The following is a 20554-nucleotide window of genomic DNA, read 5'->3' as shown; positions in this document are numbered from 1 at the left end:
ATATTTGCCCCTCTAAACAATTCTGTTAATAGATAAGTCATTATTTACGAAGACGCAGGGGGAACCGTATCTGATGGGGGAACACGGCTCGACGTAACAGCAGCAACTCGAGCACATTGCTGCCCCCTATATGTCAAGAGGACAAAAAACACCTTTTCTGTTCAAATTGCCAACCCGCCACAGTGGCGTGTGTGTTGATCAAATTCACCCACTTCAAATATTTACCCGCATTTGGCCGGTGGCGGGTGCTAATTTCCACCCCTGCTCCTGACCGATACAGTCAAGATTGGTTAAGGTGCAAAATAAATTATTATGTGGGAAGCTATAAGAACCGGGTGCTCAACTCACCACACCCAAACATAATGAGAAGTCCCACAATCACCTGTGTCTGTGCATCAAGTGCATCTGTCCCTCATGGTTAAAAAGAAAGTTGTATAAATAATAAAGGGCTTCGACAGCTGAAGCAGAAGTTCTGGTTCATACCTTTTTTTTTTTTTTGTAAGTGTGAAACCATAATTACACTTGGAATACATTCAACTATTGAAGCTGTTCTGTTTGTGTGACAGTACAAGCAGGACACCAGACATGTTTTAATTGTCGATCAGAATTCCCTGGCAGGAAAACAAACAGCGTCCAACATGATCAGAAGAAAACTGTCCAATCATTTATTTTCTCAAAACTGTTTTGTGTTCAGTCATTCAAAGAGGTTTTCGTGGACAATTTCATGAATACTTTAGAACTCAGTGGAGAAATTTCACATCAACAAAAGAATCAAATTTCTGTGCGGATCTGGATCACAATCTTTGAACGTTTGAAACTGAATATTACTTACAGAAAAGAACTGCGCTTTTCAGGTATTGTTTTGGTTGTTGTTGTTTAGTTACCTCTGTGTTGGTTTGCCTGCTAACAAGATTATTTAAAGGTAATGTACAGATTTTGATTAAAGTTTCTGGAAAAGGGTTAGGGTGGTCACAAAAACAAACAAACAAGTGATTACATTTTGGTGGTGATTGGGATCACCATTCAGATCCTACAGTTTTTGTTTGCAGGTTTTCCACGTTTTTTTACACCACATTCTGGGACCGTGGATGTTTGGAGTCTGAACTTCCATCATCCATTGTTTTGCAGGAACCACATTCTTAAACCCACAGGAGAAAACGTGCCTGGTGATGAAGAGGGTGAGAGTCCTGACCTGTCCCCTATAAGAAATATGTGGAACTTTGAATTATGAAACACAACAATTATCCTCTACTGTTACACATACAGATTTGTATAACAACAAATTTGTATGTGCCAACCTTTCTCTGGCGTTGAGAAGCAAACTGCACAAATTGAACTCAAGTTGATTATTAAATATATAGAATTAGTGACCTCATACTTTGAACTGCAAAGAAGTCAATGAGGAAATCCATATTGTCTTTTCCTCATTTGATTTTGTAATAAACATTTAGAGCAAAAATCATGTTTAAGAATAATAATAATAATTAAAAAAACAACTTTCCAAATGTTGGGCTAAAGGTTGGCATAGATTGTATATGTGTCTGTCTTCACCTTCAGATATCTCCTTTTCTTATTGGTTTCATATAAATTGGATGAAGCACAATGCAAGAAACTTGTTTTTTTTTTTTTGTTTTGTTTTTTTTTTTTCTGGGAACATAAAGAAAGAAAGGAATTTTGTGGGTAAATATAACATTCTGGATGTTTTTACCGTAGACGAAACCTGGTTGATCACATTTCCCAACTGAAGGAAAGAATGAGGAAACAAAATCATTTCCTGTAAAGTACGTCATAAGCGCTGGCGAAGCACAATATAAATGTGTCTTGGAATTTAACCATCTGAATAAGGCTGAGCCGCAAGCAAAGAGGTAAGGTAGGAATATGTAAAAAATATTTTGTTTATATTGCAAATACGTTTGCACATGTTGTATAAGGCTGTTGGTATTGTTTTAGTGGTATTAGTCTGATAATAACAGATGGTAGTGTCAGATTGAAGTTTTTATTAGTGTTATGCCTTGTATTTTATATTTCAAAAAAAGCTACAATTGTTCTGAAAATGTTTCAGAAAATTGCATGTAAGCATGTGTGAGGAAGTTATTTTATACATGCTTGTCATTTATTATTATTATTATTATTATTATTATTATTATTATTATTATTATTATTATAGTCATGTATAATCCTTTTTCACACTTCGAAAATACAGTATTCTTTTTATTTTATTTAAAGCACTTACACATAAACAAAAAATTCCACCAATAGTTTATCAAAGTTATAATACTAAAACTACAATAGTTCTTTTTTTAAGACCAGTAAAACCCCAATTTTAAAATGAACGTTTTCATTTGCAAACGTTTAGAATTGCATGAACTATATGAGGAAACTAAGAAACTTTAGTACTGAGCTTTTTTAGATTTAATATTTAGAAAGTAAGCCTTTTTTCTGCTGTCATTGATACCCTATTGAACACTTGCTTGTGACAAAAAATAGTATGAAATAGAGTTGGTACTATGTCCAAAATCACTGATCTTCTCTCCTGTTAACTCACAAATCCTGTTTCAGCTATGAAAATAACATAAACATGAATATAAAAAATTGCAGTGAAAAATGAACTTGTGGTGTAGAGCTTCATAAAACTGTAGGTCTCAGTTTGATTAGCATCCAGTGTTACACTGTATAATTCATTGTTCTGATTTTTATCTTACTCATTGATAAATCTCTACACTAAGATATGATCTTTTTAGACTTCCAACAAAGCTGTTTCATATCAAAAACAGGACCTTAGATTTGTATATTTATTTTAATCAGTTTGGTTGTATTAAAGAAAGTTCATCTGGCCCATATAGATTCATTGGGCAAAATCTACCCATTCACATGTATTTATTAAGTACATTTTTAACATTTGAACAAATGTTTAGCTTTGGTCTGATTTTTATCTTACTTGGCGATCAATCTCTACACTAAGATATGATCTTTTTTATGTAACTTTTTAGACTTTCAAAAAAGCTGTTCCATACCAAAAACAGGATCTTAGATTTGTTTATTTATTTCAATCAGTTTGGTTGTATAAAAGAAAGTTCATCCGGACCATCCAGTTTAATAAGGTAAAATCTACCTTCTGATATGTACAGTATATATGAAAGCAAATAATTGTTTACCATTTGAACAAAAACAAATAAAATACTATGTTTGTGTAAATAGTCTTCTCTTTTTCCCACAGCTGCAGGATTACATGCTTACAGCATGAAAGAGTTATTTGATCAAGTTTCATGCTGGAATTCCCTTTCAGCTAGAATCTTACAGTAATCGGCTGCTCCAACTTGTTTTTCATGCTCTTCTCTCTTCTGTCATTCTCACCTTCCACGGGTCAATAAACATTCTTTGACGATCAAGTTTCTGTTTCCAGAAATCCACAGCAGCAGTTGGAAATTGGACTGACAAAGTATGTAACAAAACTGTTCAACTCCTTGCCTCTTTCCATTCGTCTCTGCTTCGTTGCAGCTCGTCGCTCCATCATGGCGGTCAAACATTCCTTGATTCTTTTGACTGTGTTGGTCCTCGCTCTGCCAGGTCTCATTCACAGCTTCCAACCAACTTTCTCTGTCGACGGGACCTCCATCACTCATCGTGACATCACCCAAAGGGCAGTTCTCAGAAAAACAGCCGAGGTCTGCCGAGACATTGCTGCTGCAGAGGGCAGGGACTTCAGCTTGAATGTAAGATTTTAAACAACAGCTTTGATTGTTGAACCGCCTCAATAGTTTTTCCTCAGTAAGATTTATGACTTTATAGGGAGCGCATTCTGGTTCATCAACTATTGTTTATGTTTATTAGTTTCAAATTGTCCTGTCTATTGCTTTGTTTTGACTGCAGATTAATGCCAGACTGTCAGTAAACACGGTGCAAAGGGCCTGTTCCGTCACTCCCACCTCCAACTCTCCCCTCTCCAGTGACATGTTCCAAAATGCCATGAACAGGATGTTTGATAGCAACGCAAAGGTTGATTTCTCGTTGCCACTGGCAGGGGAGTACCACTTTGACAACGAGGCTTTTCAGGCAGGCCGGGAAATCATCACAAGAGGTGCACATGCAGTGTTATAACAGAGATTCACTATATCAGAAATCAAGAAAAAAAAACTGATCCGTCAGAGTTGTTCCAACACCCTCAAACTGAATACAACAACGTTTTAGCGTAGGTGCTGCAGAGGGTGAACTGATAATTAGTCTCTATATTGTTTGTGACACCAAATGACAATAACAAATGTTAAAAATTAACAAGAGAAAACTTTACAGATGCACTGATAAAAAAATAGTGCAGTAATCAGTGTATTTGCATTCATTTCACGAGAATTAGATTTTTTTTCCTCTTAAAGGCATGTCTGCTGTAAAGGCTAATGTGAAAGCAGGGAGCTTTATTGCTGCAAGAGAAAGTCTTGGACAAATCAGTCACATCCTTCAGGTGAGAGCTGATGATGTTTGTCCCGAAGCCATTTTCTAATCTGGGATGTTGGAGGAGCAAAGCACTGTTGCTTGTGAAAATAATGTAAAGTATTTTATTCATGAAGGACTTCTACAGTCACAGTAACTGGGTGGAGCTGGGGAAAAGCATTCCTTACAGCGCTCTGATCAGAGCAGATCAACCCCTGGAAAACTTGGCCGGTAAGATCCTGTTGTCCAGCTGTGTCGACTACAGCTTCAGACACAGAGTGCAACTTTTCCTTCTGACATTTTTTTTTGTTGTAAAACCAAAAATACAGGAATGTATACATGACTTATTGTCGCTGAGTTTACAAACTTTTGTATGAATCAGACTTACAACAAACTGATTTTAAATCAGATCCTTTCTCCAGACAAACTAAAAGATCATATATACATTTTCTTCCATTGTTTGTTTGTGACAGGTCCAGACACACCAACCTGTAAGAGCTGTGCTGGACAAACTTGTTCTGACAACATTTTGCCTGAAGTGCTACAGAAAGGGCTTCTTACCTCAGGCTACTTTGACATTTTCTCTTCAGATAAACCCGCAGGTAACAACCTCACACATGCACTTCATAAAAAAGGCATCAAGAATATTTCTGCACAATTTTAGCTTTACTAAATGAACAGTGACTGCACCAGATGGATGTATTTTCACCTGTTTAAAGCTCAATGATTTAAAAACAGGCTGATTTTTTGGTTGCATTTTATAAAAGTTCACTAATTAAAATTGCATCTAGTTTAGAGATATTAATCTCCAACAAATTATTATTATACATGTTCTCCTTTCTGGTTTATATAAACATTTACATATCCAGAGGTAAACAAGCAGAAGTTATTTATCAGCTGCACAACACTGTTTTGTACCATATTGATTGTTTGGGTTAATTAAACCAGACAACAGGAGAATAGATTGGATATGATCAGATGACTACAAGACTATTTCAGCAATCTGATTTCAAACTTGCTGTTTTTCAGGCAAATGCAGCCACGGTGGCTTGTTTGACTTGACAAGTAAAACGAACCCAGTGGGGGGTATCAACAAGGATGCTGTTGAGTCCGGTCATGGATCATATCATCAAGCAGCAGTTGATCTGGCTGTTGATGCTACCAGTGAGCTATTGGAGGACATCAGAGTTGCTGTCGGAGACAAGAACTTCCTCCGGTATGAAACCAATTTACATGAGACAGCGGTTTGCGGTTTCTTATGTATCATACTGTGACATTATGTTTGAAGTCAAAGAACAAATGAACTCTTTGTGTCTATGTGTCGTAATAAGCAGCTTCACTGAGAAAACTCTGTAGCTTTTTAGCCTTTAAACTGTTTGCCCACAGACCTGTGTTGCATCTGGTACTCAGTTAAATGGTCTGTACTTGTATAGCGCCTTTCTAGCCAAACAGGCCACTCAACATGCTTTACAACACAATCTGTACCCTCATTTACCTATCCACACAGCACTCTACTAAAATCTCCCCAAAGCTAATCAGAAGAAATCATTTTACAGAGTCTAATCAGCACTTTACATCACACTCATATACCAGTGTGGCACACATCAGAGGCAATGTTCAATGTCTTGTCCAGGGACACTTTGACATGTGGTACAGTGGTGGAATCTAACCTCCAATTGTCTCATTAGAGACCGACTGTTCCAACCACTGAGCCACAGCCACTTATTGATAACATGTGACTCATTTATTTTGCCTTTCTTTGTTATCTGCAGATTATTGGGCTTCACACAGTCCTCTGCATTGTGTTTTGTCATCGATACCACAGGCAGTATGGGTGATGACATAGAAAGTGTTAAAAGTCTTACCGCTAAAATAATTGATGAAAGACGAGGAACACCACTGGAGCCCTCTGAATACATTTTGGTACCTTTCAACGATCCAGGTATCTAACTTAAAATTGGAAGTTCCACAGATTGAATATAAGCAGCAACTAAATGAATTATGCTTAACAGATAACATTGTATATGTTTTTGCACAACAAAAACAACAAACATCTTTTTCTTCCATGTAGATTTTGGACCGGTAACAAAAACAACAGATGCAGACCTCTTCAAAAACATGATAAACAGCCTGATTCCACATGGAGGAGGGGATATCCCAGAGATGAGCATGTCTGGACTGCAAGTGGGTGTATTTATATTTCATTCAAACTAAAGTGAAAACACAATAAAAAAGAAAACACAAGTTTACTATTCAAAAGGTAGATCTGAGAAATACAAAAAATAAAAAATAAAATTAGCATTTAAAAAAATATATTTTCAATTTCACAAAACAATGGTATGTTGTAAAATATACATTTAACCATGAAAACCCTCACATACCTGGGGGGAAAAGGAAAACATGCAGAATGATTACAGCAATTTAAGACTGCACTGTGTATTCATGCAACAACTTTCCAAACAATAACAGTCATCTAGTCCAATACAGGTTCAACATATCTCTTACAAATAATACCTTTTTTTTCTTTCTGTGGCTGAAAGCTTGCGCTGACATCGGCCCCAGCTTCTTCTGACATTCACCTCTTCACTGACGCTCCAGCCAAAGACTCGGAGCTGAAATCTGCTGTCACTGCTCTTATAGAGACCACTAAGTCTACGGTAAGTCTGGAGCAAGGTACCGTTTCATTGTTGTTGCACACCACAGATCATCCAATAAAACCAGGCTGAGAATGCAACCATACAATCAGGTAGTCAGAGTTAGAACACTGATAATGATCATTCTTTGTTAGAATCTTATTCAAACATTTTTCAATAAATCATATAAGTTCTTTATCCATTTCTTTTCTTTTAGGTAACATTTTGGATCACAAATGTTTTTTCCTCTCGGCGGAGACGCAGTTCTGATTCTCAAGCTTCAGTATCTCGTATTAGCCTATCAGACACCCAGCTTTATCGAGACCTGGCCCAGGCTTCTGGAGGTCAAGCCATTGAAGTCAGCAAGTTAGAAATCTCTTCGGCAACGATTTTTATAGAGGATTCATCAGCCAGAGCTGTGGTGAGACGAAGATTAAAAATAAAAATTAGAAAAATAACTTGTTTCCAAATTGAGTTCCACTTTGTTTTTTGTAAACCAAAATGTTATTTCCACAGTGATATGATTCTGACAGCAGTCTGTTTTCTTTTCTTCCAGGTGACAGTTTTCCAAGTGGCAATGAATCCTGGGAAGCCTGAAAATTTCCATTTTGTTGTTGATGCTTCCCTGAGCAACATGTTCATTTACATCACTGGAGACTCTTCACTCACCTTCAACCTGACCAGCTCCACAGGTGCAGTTCAGTCACATATTTTTTGGCTTTTCAACACTTGAAATTGCTCCAACTGTGGCCACAGAACTTATGTTGTAGTTTAAAGGCTGCTTATTACCTTTCATGCCAGTCATTCTTCTGAATCTGAGGAAGATCAGAATATTGTTCAGTATAGATTAGGTGGATAGGAGTTTATTTGCTCATGTATTGAAATATCCATCTCTGAGATTGTCCCATCACCTTCAATACAATGAATTAGACACAGTGTTAAAATAGCAGATTGAACTAGACTGGAATTATTTGCATGAATAATGAAGCAATACCTTCATTCAGCACTAGGCAGAGGTTACACTATGGGTTTTTAATTTGTAGATAGTATGGATTTAGTTAAAAAAACAACAATAACAACAATGAAACATTGTTTATCATAGCTGAAAGAATAATTTAAACATAATAGGACAAGATACCCAAAAAACTTGACAAATAGAAATAAACTCATAGGTTTCAAATCATAAATTATTCATTTTATGGTGGTGTTAGTAGTGATAGTACATAACTGCATAACCGCACTTCATGGTGTGCTGCTTGCTTTATATTTCATCTTTAACATGTATTCCCTCTCTCAGGAGTATCTCAGATTTCAAGTGAGTCCAGTGGTCCTCTAGCTTCCGCCACTAGAGTAGGAAACCTCTGGCGGATAAGTCTCAACACGGAAAATCAAACAGGATCATGGAAAATAAGTGTTAACGCCAATACGCCCTACACTGTTAAGATCACAGGTTGGTAATATAATCAAATTATTGTAATTATTGTAAAATCTTAAATTTTCTTGCCCATCTAAGATATGTTTTTTTAACCCCAATGTGTGCATTTCAGGTCAAAGTTCTGTGAACTTTGTTTATAACCTTGTGGATTCAGAAGAGGGAGCCCATGGTGGTGTCAGTCCCAAGAATGGTCGTCCCATTACAGGTCAGAACACAAAAAAAATCTTTAAAAAAATAAATGAAATAAATATCATCTTGAAGCAAGTTATTTTTTTCTTCTAATTGCAATTAAGGGAAACCAGACAAAAGATGTATTTCTGTGGTTTTCCATACCACAGAAAAACACAATCCTCAGGTATAAAAAAACAGACAAATGAAAAATAAAAAAAACCCACACATGCATTTGTATTCATATTATAATTTTGGGTTAGCTGATCCACAGTTTTCCTGTGGTACCCAAATTATAAATGATCCAAATGTAGATAAAGGCAATACCCTCTCAGTATTTCCTCAGAACAAGTGTTCTTGGTTTTGACTTGCCAACTTTTTTCATCTCGTGTCTATTTTGGCCAAACCTTTTGAATGAAGGTCTTATTGTCACACCTTTGCTGCCATGCACAGTCAGTATGCCTACAAAAATTTGGGGTGCATGTGATTGTCTGCAGAAAGACCTGAGAGGCTTTTGCAGACAGTCCAAATGGCCAAATTTACATCACACTGACCTCATGGCTGAGCAGACAGTCAAGCCTTAGAAGTTCATATCTGAGCCACTAAGTGAAGAATATCAGAATAATCAACCATCACCACTGGTCAGAGTAGAGTTGCTCTTCGCTAACTCAGCTCTGTGACTACCTCTCTTGTTGGCCCAGATGCATAACAGCAGCTGGTCAAGCATCTCAGGGCTGGTTTTAAAGCGTTTAGTGAAAGTGCTCGAGTTATACCCCTGTGAATACCAGAATGAACAGTTATTTAGCATCATATTGTCTAACTTTACTCATCAGTGTAAATCTTATTAAACTAAACTTGGGCAATTACATCCATCCACATTCAGAAGTATGGCCAAAACCATCACTGCTCATTATATCTGATCACTTTGAAAGACCAATGGACTTTCTTGTGTATGCAGTAGTTATGTTTACGCTTTATGAACTTGTCAAAATGATTCTCTTTTTTTCTCCACTTTACTTTTAGATGGGAATGTCACTCTCTTGGTCACTGTCACAGGAAGTGACACAGGAACGGTCACAGAGGTCACTCTGTTTGACAGCTCTGTACCAACAGAAGTCAACGGAACAATTCAGGCAAGCAGCATATTGAATCTGAAACACTTTTAACATTTAGATGAGGACTTTAAGCACAACACTGACTTGGCAACTTTTAGTAAAACTTTTTGATCATTACCATAATTGTTTTAGTCTGTCTTAAATGATCAAATTGTTTTTCCTTCAGTGTCAGCGAGACAAGAAATACTTCTGATGTGGAATAATTCTAAGGTTTTTGTGACACATCTCCACCCAATCCTGTGATAATTCATTTTCATAATATTCCCTAAAAAAGAAAGAAAAAAATGTATGGATTACAGAAAGGAATAAATATAAAATTTACAGTGAACTTTAGAGTGATAGTTTTATAATCTGGTGAATTATTAATGATTTTTACCTGAAAAGGTATAACATACAGAGTGAAGAGTCACACGTTTTTTTTTTTTGTTGTTGTTTTTTCTTTTTCCAAAAACTGCATTAATCTAGAGGAATAATGTTTTGTAGGTTGTGTAATACTGTGTAGAAAAACAAAGCAGTTCACAAACAATTTGTGAAGCTCTAAAACCTGTGGATAGAAGAGATAAATGAATGTTTAAAGATCAATGTATTTAGTCAATCTCCATTGATTTATATTTCATAGAATATTCACAAGCTTTTTGTTTGTTTGTTTTTCATCATTCTACCCCCCAACAGTCTTTAGGAAATGGCAACTTCTTGGTTAGATTCAACAAAGTTCCAGGAGGGAGCTATGTTGTCCGCCTGAGAGGAGAAGACCCCAGCTCCCTGTCCAGATCTACGCCGACCAGCTTTCAGAGACAGGCTTCTACACAGATCAAGACCTCCAGACTCTCTGTTTCTGTAAGCAGTACCACACATGTTCACTTTGACTGAAAAATGTTGAAGTTAATTTAGTTAAGATGGCCTTAGAGTGCAATACACAAGCATAAAAAAATACACTTAGAACCCACAACACAAAATGTTGATGTATTTTTTTTGAGTAATTACTGTATATTTACCTACTGCTGAGTCAGTGGAAACCGTTTTCAGTCTTCTCTTTTTTTCCTCTTATTGACATATTTTACCTTTGTTTTTCATGATTTGTGAACATTATGATGCTTTTGTATATTTCAGGGTTTCTTTGCTTTTTACTAAAGCGTTTGGTTTTTTTTTGTTTTGGTTTTTTTTGTGCATTGCACCAAATTACCACCATAGACTGCTATAATGGCACAAATCAGCACTTGTCACCAGATAGTTTAATTCAATTGCAGAGGGAAACTGGTAAACTCTCACTTTTCTTACCTCCTTCACTTCTTAATTCAAGGCTCGATCTGCCAGCATCAGGCTAGAACCCGGTTCAGAAAACTCGATATCTTTTACCGTATCCTCAGAAGTACCTGGGACATTCAGCGTGCAAACCAACAACGACCGCAGCTTTCCGTCCATGTCACCCAGCAGTCTCAGTATTGCAGCGGGTGATGGAGGTCAAGCCAACGGCACCATAATCTTGACAGTCCCAGCCGGCACAGCATCTGGAACAGATGTTTCCCTAACTATTGATGTTAAGAATGCAGATGGCACAGACATCAACTATGCTGTCCTCAGATTTTCAGTGGCTGCAAAGGTAAGAGAAACTGCTGCAGCTAGGTGGGTATAACAGAGGAATGTTTCTGGTTTGGGGAAAAAGTAACAGAATGTGCACCTTAAAGAAGTAGGCCATCTCTGTTTTGCAGAGGCAGAACATTTAAACTTGACACTTTAATGAGATGAATAGTACAGTGAAGCCAATCTTAGTAATTTTAAGAAGGAAATTTTGAACATTGGGAGGACTTAGAGTACCCTCGCTGATAAAGCCAGAGTACTTTGAACCTTTTTCCTGGGCTTTGTTTAGCTAATTAGGATCAAGAAAAATCTCCACAAGATCATATAAACCTTGTACCTTTTCCTGTGACAGATTTTTTTTAATTTTTGGAATTGCCTCTCAAGTTTCCCTCGCTTATATTACTTTAACTCTTCCCTTCTTCTTTTCAGGAAACAGATTTGTCAGCTCCAGTGTGTCAGGTAGTCAATGTATCAGGTATCTGTCCTGCCTTGACTCTCCTCTGTGCATCTGTCCAGTGGGAATTCATTGCCAATTTCACAGATGGAATCAATGGGACTGGAATTGCAACGATCACTCTGCGCCAAGGGAATGGTACTCTAAATACCAGCACTGTGGTTGGAGAAGGGGGTGAGAACGTCACAGTGATTACCTACAGCTCCTCCTGCTGTTCTCAGACTGTGCAGGTGGCTGCTGTAGACAGAGTAGGAAATGTAGGTATGTGTACAGAACAGGCCAGAGCACTTACTACACCTGCCCCGACAACTCCTGTAACCTCACCTGGCCCGACAACTCCTGTAACTACACCTAATGTGACTACAGGGGGAAACAACACAACCTCCACTGGAGGGCACAGACTGAGCACATCACAGTTTCTCTGGCTCACAGCTGTGATTTATCTTCTTTGGAAGTAAAGATTAGCAGAAATTAAATGTTTTGTGAGAAAAAACAAAACAACGGAGCACTACATCCTTTTTTATTAGACCTATTTCAATATCTTAACTACTTTCTGTAAAGAAGGGTTTTCCTTTTGTTCCTGAATGAAGTCATTATTTTGATTTTTTTTTTCCTTTTAATCACACAAGCTATTCATTGATTTATCTGTGCGTATTCTTTCGTCCTGCTGGACGATGGCTTTAAGAAGCACATTGAATTCAGAGGAAATATTACCAATCACATGCCTTAAATTTCCACGAGTGAAGTTGTTGTGTGAAGAGTTATACTCAAGTCATTTACTGTAAAAGAGCAGTTTTATTGTTTACTATCATCAATCAGGAAAATTCAAGGATCTGTTTGTGTTTTGGAAAAAAGAAAAACTCATGACTGCAACTGAGCAAAAGCTGTTAGAGGTTAGGAAAAGGGTGTTTGAGGCACCATTCTGTACTTCTACTTGGAAATGTTTTAATTAAAATAAAAACACTGTATGTTGTCTATTTCATATACATGTTAGTGTAAACAGGTGAATGTCTGCACTGCACCTTAACTGAAGGAATACAATACAATAAAAATACAATAAAAAGTTGTTTTGTTGCAGAGAAAATACTTCTGAAGATCCTGTTCAATCTCCCACCCCCAACCCCACCTGGTTCAATGTGCATCTTCTTTCAAAATCAATCAAAAAATATTTTATAAGAGCTTAAACTACCTTACAGCACTTCCAGAACAACCACATAATAATGATATTAGCAAACACCAGTTCAGAAAAATTCATTAATTTGTTGATTCATTTGAATGTTTATTTAAAAAATACAAGCAGAAATGAGACGAGCATCTTCTCTGGTCTATTCAGTTAATATACATGTTGAAGTTGCTGCAAGAAAAATATTAAAAGATGGCAGAGGTACACATTTACTTTTGTGCTGCATTGCTATTTCTTTTCATTACAGTTTTTAGTTGTTTTGCAATTCTAAATACTAACTTTTGCAATTTTGCAAGAGGAGTCTGCTTCATTCTAAGATTTCTTCTGATCATCACGACATGGCCATAAAACAAACCAGTCACACAAATCTAGTTATATTACTAACAGACTTGACTTTGTTGCTTTTTGAAATCAAACAAGAAAAGAAAATTTTATTCTTCTATGAAAATGGGATTTTGAGACTGCCACACTGCCCCTTATAATTCCCCCCTTATATGTGACATTTAGATGCATAGTTTATATTAGAATGTGTACTTGCATAAGATTTTTTTTTTTTTAACTTTTATTTGAACAATTCTCTGACATAGCCCACAATTCTTGCATAAGATTATTAATACAGGACATCTTATTTGTCCTCCATCTGTGGCTGGAGGATTAAGCTTTACATATGAATAATTTATTTTAAACTTAAGAAAAAGTGTTTTATGAGATCATGTGAAGTGTTCATGCTAAACAGAATGAATGATAACACAATCACAATAGCTAACAAAGTTTATTTATCTGTTTAAGAAAAAGTTAAACAATAATTACAACAAAGAACCAAATGAACCTCAAAGGGCAGTAAAAATCTAACAAGTACAATATAATAGTAATAATCAAAGTGGAAGAACAAAGAGGAACTTCCAGCAGCTAAACAAGAATGGCACCTCTGGGGTCTGTATCACAAAGAAGAATTTACTCGGATCGTCACTGAACACACGGAAGATCATCAGCAGAGATCTAACTCCGATCGATCCCAAACCAACTCATTATTCTAGTTGGAGGCACAGGTCCCAGGTCCCAGAAACCAGGAGACAGCAAAACAACTTGGCTGAATTCAAACTGCATCAGGAGGAGGAGAAGAGTGAAATGCAATACAGCAATCACAAAATCAAAGTACACCAAGTTTACTATGCAAGAGAAAACTGAAAACGCTAATCACCTCTTTAATTAACATGGCAAGTGAACATCGAAGCAGCCACGTCACCAAACCGCAAAGCATCAAATAGCTTCACAACTTAGGAAATCATTTTGCGGTCAATCGAAACAACCGAAGAGCAAAAAGTGCACTACAACAATGAATCTTCATACTTAAATGAAAAGAATAAACCTAACGGAACTCAGTACGCTTAAAAAGTAACAACTTCATTGATAAAAACACATAATAAGCCTGCTTCCAGATTAAAGCGGAGCTTTAATTCATGTTTGTGAAAATGTTGTCCTCATCACGCACACGCACAAAAAATTGATCCTTCTTTTCTGTTTTTAACATTTTAGCACATCAGTAATGAAACTTGGAACAGGCTCAATGTAAGAAATCTACAATTATTAACAGCAGTATTTACAATAGCTATTGTGTTACTCTTTTAAACAGAGCAGATATTTAATGTTCCACATAGATTTTGCAATATTTTTAATAGCCCATGGTGGATCAAACATGTCCCTGGATCTCTGTGTTCCTGACAAGAGAGGTGGTCCGTACCAGACTTGTAAGCATGTATACTCTATGTTTAATAGGTGTATACAGAGGATCAACGACTGCTATATAGCATTTTTATCTGGAAGCTACTGTTTCAGATAAAGAGCTACGGTTCTGTTTTCTAACAAACATAATTGAGAAACTGCACAAAGTATTGACAATATGGAATAAAAAAAGAAAATAAAAGAAACTGAAGACTGTTTTGAGCTTCACTACTTAAATTTACTATGCTGTATTATAGGACTGTGGTCCAACAAACCCAACAACATAGTAATGCAACACATTCCTTCATTGTCATTTAAGGTACATACATAAGGTAGCCCTGTTATTCGAAAGTTTGAGATTGATATGTTTGTGTTACACCCCTCTGCATCACCAATTATCCTGCACTCAAAGTGCATGGGCTTTACAGAATCAGCATGAAGCTGAAGCAAGAAAAGGGTAACATAAAAAGAAGCAGGAAAAGCTCAAAGAGATCAAAATTAACAGAAAAGAAAGCTAAACTAGGAAGTTAAAAAGAGTGTAAGGCTGGGAATGATGCTGAGGTTTCTGAATTCTGCCTTGTAGTTTGATGACTACAGACAGCCACGGGTTTGTTTGTCTTTTCATGCTAATTAATGACTAATTTAGGTCTGATCAATTAGAAACACCCTGGGGTCACAAAATGGCTTAAAGAAACACGACGAATCTGACAAAATACCATTTTTTTTAATTGAAAGAGATAACAAAAGAAAAACAAGGGAGTTCCAGCTGCTAAAGCCGTGAAACCAACTGCAAGTCTCATGAGGCAAGTTTTTACTCACGGTCTGCTGATCGAGACGATCAAGACAATTAAGCTAACTCACCAAAACAAATACTCTCTCTGCCACCATGGGTATACAGAGGTGATATAATCTGATTATATTATACTAATCTAAGAGGGGTGTACACCATTTTCACTAAGTTAAATGTGACTTTTGTGAAGGGCCAAAAAAAATAAAATAATTCATGGCATTATAGATTTTGGTACCTGAATGATTAAAGAGATTTTGGTTTTATACATGTAGGTAATGATAAGCCTGTAGCATGCAGAGGCACTGAGTTTAAAGAGTTTATAGGCCTACTGTAAATTCTCTGGGCATGCTTACATTTCACTCAGAATTTGCATTTTCTGTTCTACAAAAATTAGTCCAAACTTCCAAAGGAAGCATTTTTTTCCCCTTCATATAGTTGCATTACTAAATATACTGTACCAATTCATCCTTACACAGTATATCATATTTCTTCATATATTTTGTGTACATGTTGTGAACATTTCATGCAGCATATAAAACCTTTGCTTAAAATAATATTGTATAGAAAAAAAAGAGGATTTTTTTATGACAAAGCACACTGGTCTTTTTTCTTTTTTTACTGTGTTTGTTTTACTTTCAGGGTTTTAACGACAACCAATAGTACAAGTCAAAACCAAATGGTGGCTCTCAGCAGAGAATGTTCCCCTTTACAATACTATTTGCAGCTGGCTTTGCATTACCAGCCAGTGCCGGCAAAGGAAAAGTACTTCTGCAAATGCTTTGCACCTAATGAAGCACATACTCAAGTCAGCTTGACACATGTGCCCTTTTCTACATATCCATCATTGACTTTTCATTACCTCCATCACGCACAAGAATCAGTTTGTGGGTAAAAACTCTTCCAAAATGGCCTTGTTCCGACATATGACATAAAAGTGATTTTCCCAGTTAATTAAAGTGGATCACGTTTATATCACATGAGATGTCCAGCATTAGTTTCAGGCAACATTTGACTTTGTTTATCTTCATGCAATTTTGTTGTACTGACCTTGGTAAGATAGAGCGTAATCAGCAACTAATTTGAATAAATTACCATTTTGAATAATTATACTCTCCCACTAAAACTGCAAATGCAGTTTAATTCTAAATATTTGTGAGGTGTAAACATTCCCAAGTTTAAGTAGACTGTTATAGTACGTATAAAAGTTACTGTTTTCGGTTAAGGTAGAAAATCTAAGATTGTGGCAATAAGCAGGGAGAGAAAGGAACAACATCCCTGTATTTGGAGTGTAATCCATGTAGAGTTGGGGAGACCTGAGGTGTAATTTTGCTATGATTGTACTGAACTTGCATCTCTTATATAACTTTATAGTTTGTAACAAAAATAATGAGGACAATGTGATCCACAGGCCAGGTAAGTAGCTAAAGCTAGTTTGATGAATCTACCATGAAGGTACTTGGCTGTCTTTCCAAAGAGGGTTATTCTATTACTTCTACTGTGCTACGAGTCATTTTCTAATGTAATTCAGCTGTTTTAAAGTCTAGAAATGGACCATATTCATTTATTTGTACATATGTATATTCACTCAATCTCCAGTGGCTCTGTGGTGTCAAGGCAACTACTTAATATGTTTAATTATGGTCAGCTCATTTGATTGGAAAAAAAAATTATTAGGAAAACGATGAAAACAACTTATTTACATGAAGGACTTCCACTCAACAAAAACAACCTTTGCTTTCAATAAACAGTATGCGTTTTTGTAAGAAAAGGTGGGACATTTGGCTGATTAGACTCAGTGAACCACATCAGGATGGCTGAGGCTACAGCTGCCCAGGTGGTATCAATGACACTGATGAAGACTTCTAAAAGGACTGGCGTGTGTTTAGAATTATGGCAATTCACTGAATATGGCTAAGGAGCTTGAACGTCAGGGCACTGGTGCTTGGAGGCAAGGTTGGTCTCATTGGGCTCATAAGACAGTGGGTAGGAGCAGTAAATCAGGGGTTGAGGGAAGACGTTCCACTGTTCTACTGCTCGTCCATTTCAGCAAGGTCAGAGTTGGAAGGCGGTGTGGACGACTGAAGGTGGTTAGACATGGCTAACTGGTTTGAGGAAGAGCTCTGGGGAGCTGGACTCTGAGCAGGGTCGGGAAGGGTCAGGGTTTCGGGGGCAGACTTTTTGCGAGGTCGGTCCTTGGGAACAGAGAGAGACTCGGGTGCATCAGTGCACATAGGAGTTGAAGGGGCGCTGGCAGGACCAGTGAGAGCACAGGAGGACAGGGGCGTCTCACTTATGGAGATCGATGGGGGAATTACCCCGATCTTCTGGTTGGTGGCCTCCTGGATGGTGCGCTCAAACTCTCTCACTTCATCCATTGTCATGTCTGGATTGGAAAGAGATTAAAACCAATGAGAGGCGTGTCAACTAAACCAGTGTTTCCCACTTTAAATGCTTGATTGTGTTTTTTTTTCTACATCATGTCTATAATTACAATGAACAAATCCTAAACATTAGAACAATAGGGGACCATATACGTAATAAAAGTACAGACAGTATATAGTTCAGACAGTGCAGGATGAGGAAAACCAACAAAGCACAGATTCCAGTCCTGAGAAACAAGTCATGTTTTATAACCTTTCATTCCACCACTTTCAAGGCTGTGAAGGTTTTGCTTTTGCACCGATTGTTATGTCTTTTTTCCCCCCCATTTCATTTTCATTCAGAATAAATCCATTTGAGACAGAATAAGTGTATGTATGAGGACTTAAATCAGCCAACTGTAAAAATGTGAGAGAGAAGACAATGAAGCAAAACAAAGAAAAAAAGACACATACACTTGCTGTATCATGGATTTCTATGTCATCCAGTGCAGATGGATTTGTTGTGGAATTCTCCTGCTGCTCATGCCAAACTTTAATGTTGGTTTTCTCATGCATTTTTCTCTCGTAATCCCGCACGTCATCCAATGTCATATCTGTAAGAAGGGGGTAAGGGTGCAACGAGGGTCAAAATGTTGTTACTCCTCCACAAGGGCAGTTCGGTTGAAGCCAGATAAGAAAAGGGAGGATTCACTGGCAGGGGTAAGCTTTGTTAAGGTTAAAAATTCAGGAGGTTAATGCTAGCTTCCCAGGAACCAAAGAGATGCGGGAGAGAGCAAGACAAATCCGAGCCACGCGAGGAGGGAAGGATGGATGAGGCCAAGGAAGATTCGAGATTAAGGTTAAGCAAGAGGAAGCAGAGTCATTGGAAGCACATAAAAAACCCCTAAAAGTCCACTTATTCCATTGCACACTGGAAAATATTAAGAGACATCCAGGTTTTAGGGAAGAGGGAGTGTTAGTGAACATGGAGAGGAGTCGAATATGCTTCATGTCAAAGATAAAGGGATTATTTTCTATGTGCCCTACAGCGATGGAAAAAGCCAAAGAGCTGAGAGAGCGTGCATGTGTTGCAGGCACTTGAGCGATCACACAGGGCGGCCTCTTGTGCAGCCAGAGAAGCAGACAGAGGCAGCATTCATGTTTCAGTTTACCATTCGCCTTTCGTGTAAAGTTTCAGTTTTTCCTTCATGTAACTGTAGCTACTTCATCGGTTAGGTTTACAACACATAAGATTAATCATCTTTATTAGACACTTTGTTTTACTAGTACCAAGTTTAAATAATGAAAATAAAATAAAACTTATACTCTTTACTTTAACTAAATTTGTGTCTACTCTTCAACTTCTAACATGGATATATTTAAAGTTTCTTCATTGCAAAACATGAAGGAATGTGGACTTATTTTGACTTAAGCAAACTGATTGTGCCCAAGCATTTGCAGTGTTTGTTAGGAGTTGGTTAGGGTTCATGCTGTAGGAAAACAACCAGGATTGGCCATGGCAGAGCTAAATGCAGGTGGGATGATTGCTCATGCACAAATTATAACAAGACTGCAGTGATTTAAACAATTCAAAGAGAAGGTAATGCTAACATTTAAAAACAAAAATAAAACAAAACAATAAGCTCTAGCAAGATTACAAAATTATTTTAAAGTACACACAAAATCTTTATCAAACATGGAGGTTTTCTAAAACACTTTATTGTAACCACTGTATGCATGTTTAGGGTTAAATGTATGCTTGTAAACATACCGATCCACTCGTCAACCCAAGCGAAAGCCTGTCTGTGTCCCAGCAGCAGCACATCTCGAACTACCTGAAACACAAGACAAAGATGGCGCAACATATTTTTAAACCCATTTATTACTTAGCATTATAATCCTTATATGTAATTTGTTTCTAAAAGTAGCAAAGAAAAGCACAGAGAAGGATCTAGGGAGTGTTTCAGTGTTTCATTAAGCATCTTGACTGAATAAAATCATTCTCACTTGTGACACAGCTCACAGAAGAGGGCAGTGAAAGAATCACAAGCAGTTCACCATTAAGCCAATCTGACCAAACAAATTAGCTTTGCTAGTCACTGCAGTCATTTCAAACAGCATACATGTTCTTCTTGGAAAAAAAAACAACATACAAGTCCTTTTCTTTACCATTCAGAGATATTCAACCAAAAACATTCAGAGTGAGAAAAAATGGACTGAGCTATTTCTGTGTAAATAAACAGTTAGTGTAGTAATACTATCCATCCGTGCATCCATCTCAATCACACCTAAGGACATTTAGAGTCACCAACAAAGCAAATATGCATGTTTTTGGTCTGTGGTAAGAAACTGAAAGACTCGTAGAAAACCCAAGCGTGCATGGAGAGAACATGCAAACTCCCCACAGAAAGACCCAGGCTGGAAATCGATCCTACGACCTTCTCACTGTGAGGCGACCATTCAAACCACGGTTCCGTGCACCTGCAGTAATACTAATTTTATGATAAAGACTTAGTCTCATGACTGAGTCTAAATTATTTCTGTCTGCACTAAGATGTGGGCTTAAATAGTGTGTTTCTGAAAATAAAAAAAATACCATAAAAATTGTTTGAAAATGACCAAAGGGTCTGTGTAAAACAGGGTATATATCATAGATATACATCAATTAAAAACTTAACTAAGTTCAGCTGT

The 20554-nt window shown here is 37.1% G+C and overlaps 2 protein-coding genes across 7 annotated transcripts in view; one reads left to right on the top strand and one right to left on the bottom strand.

The window, feature by feature from the left end:
* Nucleotides 1-1810: 1810 nt before the first annotated feature.
* On the top strand, nt 1811-12785 carry LOC108247207 (von Willebrand factor A domain-containing protein 7). Of its 5 annotated transcripts, none has more exons than XM_037974607.1 (18): nt 1811-1865; nt 3499-3713; nt 3871-4078; nt 4371-4456; nt 4563-4656; nt 4899-5027; nt 5455-5641; nt 6198-6367; nt 6497-6609; nt 6966-7082; nt 7276-7479; nt 7615-7750; nt 8356-8508; nt 8606-8698; nt 9685-9794; nt 10449-10613; nt 11077-11376; nt 11784-12785. In XM_037974607.1, the coding sequence occupies exons 2-18, from the start codon at nt 3513-3515 to the stop codon at nt 12264-12266; spliced, it is 2949 nt and encodes a 982-aa protein (XP_037830535.1). In that variant the 5' UTR covers nt 1811-1865; nt 3499-3512; the 3' UTR covers nt 12267-12785. The 5 variants fall into 5 exon arrangements, 4 of the variants coding, with proteins under 4 accessions (XP_037830535.1, XP_037830536.1, XP_037830537.1 ...); XM_037974608.1 differs by having other exon boundaries at nt 1847-1870; XM_037974609.1 differs by lacking the exon at nt 1811-1865 and adding an exon at nt 2171-3101.
* A 959-nt stretch (nt 12786-13744) lies between these two features.
* The window catches only part of LOC108247230 (phosphatidylinositol transfer protein cytoplasmic 1), a 63259-nt gene continuing 56449 nt past the window's right edge, over nt 13745-20554 (bottom strand). The window contains exons 8-10 of one of the 2 annotated variants that reach the window (XM_017435196.3): nt 19635-19698; nt 18338-18477; nt 17748-17886 (exon numbers count right to left, since the gene is read on the bottom strand). In XM_017435196.3, the coding sequence (XP_017290685.1) occupies nt 17881-17886; nt 18338-18477; nt 19635-19698 (210 nt within the window). In that variant the 3' untranslated portion in view covers nt 17748-17880. Of the gene's footprint in view, nt 17887-18337; nt 18478-19634; nt 19699-20554 lie in introns of both variants that reach the window. The other variant, XM_017435194.3, reaches the window with a different exon arrangement.

Source organism: Kryptolebias marmoratus, linkage group LG3 (assembly GCF_001649575.2).
Source record: "Kryptolebias marmoratus isolate JLee-2015 linkage group LG3, ASM164957v2, whole genome shotgun sequence".
NCBI lineage: Eukaryota > Metazoa > Chordata > Actinopteri > Cyprinodontiformes > Rivulidae > Kryptolebias > Kryptolebias marmoratus.
This window is presented reverse-complemented; position numbering and strand designations above follow the sequence as displayed.

What these genes read in the sequence shown, in the direction of transcription:
- LOC108247207 (XM_037974607.1), top strand. Translation starts at nt 3,513, where the DNA reads ATGGCGGTCAAACATTCCTTGATTCTTTTGACTGTGTTGGTCCTCGCT. An exon ending in CCGGGAAATCATCACAAGAG is followed by an intron (nt 4,079 to 4,370) that starts GTGCACATGCAG and finishes TTCCTCTTAAAG; the next exon opens with GCATGTCTGCTGTAAAGGCT. An exon ending in GATTTTCAGTGGCTGCAAAG is followed by an intron (nt 11,377 to 11,783) that starts GTAAGAGAAACT and finishes TCTTCTTTTCAG; the next exon opens with GAAACAGATTTGTCAGCTCC.